Here is a 6381-nt window from a genome sequence, read left to right as displayed (position 1 = left end):
TCATGAGTCCAGTTTTGTGTCTTACTGTGTGTTTCCAATTTTTAATTTCATTTTTTACATCACAGCACTCCAAGTCAGAGCAAGTCCAACAAAACACTCAATTATGTTCAATTACAGAATAAACTCTTTGTTTCCTCTGGTGAACATTCTTACTTTATATGTATGCAAATAAAGTCCCTCTCACCATCTCATTAGTTTACAATAATACTTTTTTCACTAAAAACACACACTCTATATCTGGACAGAATGTAAATAAGAGCTTCATTGATTTCACTCTGGTCTTTTCAGATGTTTAAGGCTTGTTGACTGTTGTCGTCTACGGTGAGACATGTTTCGTGTTCATTTGTTGTGGCTGACGGCATCAGTTGACTGGTATTGCTGCAGAGACTCAGGAGACACCAGCTCTAACAATAACATCGTCAACACCCTCTTTGGGAGGTGATTCAGCACGGTGGTTAGAGAGAGGGAGAAAGACTGAAAAGAGGAGTGGGAGGAGACCTGAGGGGTAAAGGAGGAAGAGGGGAGGAGAGCTTAGAGCATGTTAACGACTGATTGGAAAGTTTACTCTTTGTTCGAATCTCCCTTCACCCCTCTTTTCCTCCTCCGTCCCTCCCCTCCAGTCATCTATTCCATCACTTTGTCTTTGCTCTGCTCGCCGTACCTCCGGAGAGAAAGTGTGTGTGTGTGTGTGTGTGTGTGTGTTTGTGTTAGTCGGGTTTAGTCCCGCAAGGAGCCAATTAAAACGCAGACTTGGCCATGAGCATGAGAGCTAGAACTTAGGCGTGTGTGTTTAAATGTATGTGTGTGTGCGTGTTGCTGCTAGTGCGTGTGTGTGTGTGTGTGTTTTCTCAATACACCCTTCTCCTCGCTCTCACTAGAAAACAAAAACAACAGCTGTGAAAGGAATAATACCTAGAGGAAATGGTAGGAAAAATTGCAATTCACGCACACACATATACACGCACCTTGTCATGATGCTCTTCCAGATACTCCCTCACAATTGCTAATGCCTCGTGCACAGCTTGCTCGGGTGGATATCCTGCACAAACACACACAAACATCAAAAATATACACACAACTTGCAAGAGCAGGTGCAGTGACAGATCTGTGCTTTTGCGTTAGGTCGCTGTTTTTTTCCAGACAGGTATCTGTTCTTCTTTCCTTTATTCTAACACTCTGCATTCAGTGTTTTCTCACTTGCTCTCATCCTGGCTCGCCTATTCCGGCGAGATGCAGACACAACACACTTGTTGGTACGAGGAGACAGATGGAGAAAAACTACAATGCTTCTTCTAAATTCATTGAGCGGCTGAGACCTTTCAATGCTGGGAAATTATCCCCACTGCTGGAATCGCAGCACAAAGGCAGAGAAAATGTGTCGTCTGGCCAAACTGCTCAGCCATAATAAACACATACTATGTGATTATGCAATAATTATTCCATACATGAGAGAGGGTTTATCATGGCAATACAAATACAAATTATGTCTGAGAAATGTATTGTTTAAGCGTCAGAACAAACACATGCAGTATTCACATTGCAAGGAATGTAATGAAATAAGTCACACTGGGCCTTCGTGATTGATTGTTTCCCTTTTAAAAGTCCATCTGATAAATACGAGCCTTTAAAATGAGTGAACTGTTAAACACCTTCACACAGGTGTTTTCACTTATGCCTGATTAGAACTCCCCTCAGGACAGTGTGGACATGTACGTACAGCACTGTGACACCTCCCTCACTCTCCTGTTAACTTAATTCAACCCTGGCCCCTAAAAATTAAATTTACATAAGATTAATTTCAAAAAGTATATAGCATATAATATGTTTTGAATGAAACATAATGCCACTCAGATTCTGTTTTTATCAACATAATCAGGAAATATTTTGAAGGAACATATCTAGAAAAAAGTCAAAATGTTAATACTACACCAGCAAAACATTCACAATCACTGTTTTAGTTTGACTGACATTTTTTTACCATTGACTTGAAGCACAATACTAGATGCATTTGTTTAAGAGTAGACACGCCCAACACTTACTTAGTGTCACCTGTCGTGCAGGAATCACTTCCCCTGAAGATCCAATTCCAAAGAAAGCAAGCCACACATATCACCTCTGCACTGATTTATTAAAAAGTTTTGGCCATCCGGACATTTCTCAAGACAGGGTTCGGTTGTCTTGAGAAATGTCCTCATGACCTAAACATTGACACTTTTTTAATAAAGGTGAGAGGTGAATAGAGGTGAAAAGGTGAAAGGTGTGTGCGGGAATTGAATGTAACCAAAACTTTACCAAAATCTTCACTTAACCACAAAGGATACAGGATGTGAACCTTTGTCTCCAGTGTTAAAATTGGTGGGAAATTGCCATCTTATATTTCATCCCTGCTGCTCTGGCACTCTGACCCATACTTAACACGCTCCAGTGACTGGTTGACGAGGAACTGCAAACCAGAACTGATCTAGGGAAGACTACAGTATCTTTTCTGTGCAGCAACCTGCAGAATAATCTGCAATGTCACACTAAAAATCACTATCATAACCTATTATGAATATTATTGTTCTTTTGTGGTTTTATTTAATCATAAACATGCAGCTGCTGTAAAACAGTACGCATGCTCAGTCAGGGAAAAAAAAAATCCTTTTAAATCCTAAGATGAGCACATTTATCACTCACCCCAACATCTTATTACAATTTATGGGAAGTACAAGACTGGAAAAAAAATTCCACTGAAGAGAATCCTTACAGCATTTACATTTCCTCCAAAATCTATTTGGCAAACACATTTAGTGATATATAAATGCAATATTTAGGAGACAGATTTGCTGTTTTGCAGCTGTTATGGTGGGGCAAAGTAGACCTTTATGACTTCACAGTACATCAAGTTACGTGACCTTATGTAATCCCCAGCAAAAACCTGCTCTCCTTAACCTGTAACGTGGTCAAATCAGCCCAAATGATTGAAAACACCAGCGTTCAGGGCCTTAAAAAGAAGGTATATTCTGATTTTGTGAAATTTTACAAGGCTGGTCAATTTGAATTTTGAGGTTTGTAGCATTATTCAAATACCACTTGATTGGCTGGCAGTACTGCTGGCACCAACCCTCCCCAATTTTTTAAAATTATATCAAAAAGTTGGCAATTACAACAGCGAATACCAGGTGCAGTGAGTCACACAAAACACTATAAAATACACGATTCTTGTTTCTCTTTCCTCTTTAAAAAAAATGGAGAGAAAATAAATGACACTTGCAATTTGGAAATATTTCTTAAAGGACAACCTCTGTAACTCCATTTTCCTTCCAAATGGAGTTACAGAGGTTAAGGGCTGTTTAAATCTGGTAAAAATGTGCAACCTCTTTTTATTCCTCCAGCTCTCTTTCTGCTAGCAAACACTCAAGAGGAAACAGAAACAAGCATGAGGGAGGAAGACACGGATAACACACTAAGTCAATCAGAACTTTGGCCTTTTCCTCTTTCTAGCAGCGGGAGAAAAGTGTTGACAACCGGCCCTTATACCCAAACCCACCCCGGGCAACGTTTAAGCACTATCCTTAACTCTCTCTCCTGCTAGTGTGAAGGGGGATTACAGTCAATCTGACACAATCTGCGACCTAATCTATCTAAATCTGTCTGTCTTAATCCAAGGCCTTAATCTGAGAACCCCCTCTGGGCTGAAGGAGATAATGTGACAAGTGGCACTGGGTGGCTCAGCACTCGGGTTAAACACAATGACTGATACTGGAAACAAGCATGTGATGGAAAACACAGCCAATGTGTACACAGGCACACAGATACAGTTTATCGCTGTTGTTATGGTTGAATGAAAATGGATTATTTCTTTCTCGCACTCAAAAAGAAATCACTACTTTGACAACAAATCCCCAAGCCAAAAACACTTGAAGTAAAACTATGAAAATTGTGTTAAATCTCACACGATTATCACTCAACAGATGAAAATGTCATGCATTTGTTCTGGTTTGAGGAGGAGATTCACACATAAACAAAAACACTGACCGTAGATTCCAGTGGAGATGCAAGGGAAAGCCTGCAGAGTGAAGATGACAAAGTGGTTACAGTCTGTTGCTGATCACATAACAGCCTGCTTTCATCTCGCACTCACACTCTCGCGCGCACACACACACACACACACACACACACACACACACACACACACACACACACACACACACACACACACACACACACACACACACACACACACACACACACACACACACACACACACACACACACACACACACACACACACACAGATGCACAGAAATCACACTCTGTGCTGAATCTCCATGAAGTCTCTCTCCTGATTGTTTTCTTTTCTTTTTTATAACAGCCTTTCTTCTCTCGCTGACTTTCACATCAGTTTAAAGACCAAACTGTCGATCATTTTTTTGTGGTGAAGAAAATCTTCCTTTTGGGGCTGCAGCAATGTTGAGTGCTGAACGGGTATGTAGTAATTAAGAAGTCAGATGCATATTTCAGTCCCGGTAGACATAGCGACATTAGTAACTACTGATGGTAACAGCAAATGCATTTTAAAGGGCACGTATGATGCACATTTACAGGTCTATATTTACATTCTGGGGTTTTACTAGCATATATTTGCATGACTAACAGTTAAAAAAACTCATTATTTATCTTATACTGGTACTTTATGGAGCCCCTTAGTTCAGTTTGTGTTTTAGCTCATTGTGAGAACCCCCTTCTGATTGGTTCTCACATTGTCATCACAAACAGGAAGTAGATTAGATAGTAACATTGCAAACTAAGCATTCAGAGCAGGTTGAAGGTTGGCCCTTTAACCGTGTTTAATATAGACATTCCATAACAGTATACATATACATAACAGTATACAAATAACAGAAAAGCACAAGTGGCATGATATGTCCTGTTGCTGTGTCCTTGAGTTGAGAATGACAAAAGTAAGAAAAGAAAAGAGGAGCCTCTTGGGTATCTGCTGAGAGCACAGCCAGACAAAATGTGGGCTGAGAAGAACCACTGTGATAAATACACATTTTCAATGGCTGATCCCACAATAAAAGCCATGTGGTCCACCACTTAAACACTTCAAATGTGAAGCAGCAGCAGTGGGAAATGTTCGGTTTCCATTTAGCAGTACCATAACACAAGCTGGATATGGCTGTAGGAGAGCAATTAGTAACGAGAGAGGCTTCTTTGAATTAGATAAATCTACAAACAGTAATGTTTAAGTACATGCATGCATCGTTTACTGTGAATCTCTTGTGAGTGCGTAATTTATAACCTGCACAAAAAGGGAGACTAGAGGTAATTACCGAATGTAAGTACATTACATTGCTACAACTCAACCAATGCAGACTATAGATAGTTTTTAAAACTAGTAGTTGATATGAAAAAAATGATTTTAAGAATTATACAGTAACTAGTCCATGCTACATCCTCAGTCCTGAGTTGAGTAAACCAGCCAGTAAATGTCAAACTAGATTGTGTCTGGCTCGTTATCAACCTGCTGTCAAATACAGCAGCGCGGGCAGATGCCAAGATGCTCCGAGAGTCTCCAGATCTGTTTGTTTGACTAGACTGAGGAGCTGGCAACTCAGTGCGAGAGCAGATATGATGCACAAGTTCTTCAAGGCAAAAAGCAAACATGTCACTTTGTGGAAGTAAATCAATAACAAAAGGCTTAACGAAATTGATTTACACACTGTTGCTGAGGTGAAGAGAGGCTGTATGGAGGAGCGGCAAAGATGACATGTATATGAATGTCAACATGTTTGGTTCACCAACTTGTACACACTGCTATGAATATAATTTGTGTCTATGATAATGACTACAACAACGTAACAAATGTAATTTATTGATTTTTTGTTGTTGTTGTAGTTGTAATGTTGTAGTAATATAAAAAATTCAAGCAAGCTTAGTACTGAAAAGTCCAAACATGCATCATTTATCTTCATACAGCCTCTCTGTGCCTGTTTTCTTCTATTCTACCTCTGACGTTATTTTCATGTGTTGCTTTGGTGTTTTTCTTTGACTGTAACACCTCGTTCTGTATTGTGAAGCCTCCTGCCTGGTGTTTCATAAAACCTTCTTACAACTCAACACTCCTCCCACCAGCCCCTCTCTTCTCTCTCCCTTCATTTCTCTCGGTTTGAATGCAGTTTCCTTTTGAAAATTCTGGATGTGATTTTCTTCTCTTAAGCTCAGGTCAGACAGGCCTGACAGTCACATACCTTTGCTTTTTCCTTCCTCCCTTTCTGTCTTTTTATGCCTTCTTCCCTATTTATCTTGGTGTCCCAGTCTTCACTGGTTCCTTCAGATATCTGCATTCCTTCATTCTCTCCACTACAACAACAAACAACTCCTAGCGAGTTGTTTGTT

The 6381-nt window shown here is 40.0% G+C and overlaps 1 protein-coding gene across 4 annotated transcripts in view; it reads right to left on the bottom strand.

The window, feature by feature from the left end:
- macrod1 (mono-ADP ribosylhydrolase 1) overlaps window positions 1-6381 on the bottom strand; it is a 117356-nt gene that overhangs the window by 9701 nt on the left and 101274 nt on the right. For all 4 annotated transcript variants that reach the window (XM_062425876.1, XM_062425873.1, XM_062425874.1 and 1 more), the window contains exons 7-8: window positions 4018-4048; window positions 966-1039 (exon numbers count right to left, since the gene is read on the bottom strand). In XM_062425876.1, coding sequence (XP_062281860.1) covers window positions 966-1039; window positions 4018-4048 — 105 coding nt within the window. The remainder of the gene's footprint in view (window positions 1-965; window positions 1040-4017; window positions 4049-6381) is intronic.

Source organism: Scomber scombrus, chromosome 9, assembly GCF_963691925.1.
Source record: "Scomber scombrus chromosome 9, fScoSco1.1, whole genome shotgun sequence".
Classification (NCBI taxonomy): Eukaryota; Metazoa; Chordata; class Actinopteri; order Scombriformes; family Scombridae; genus Scomber; species Scomber scombrus.
This window is presented reverse-complemented; position numbering and strand designations above follow the sequence as displayed.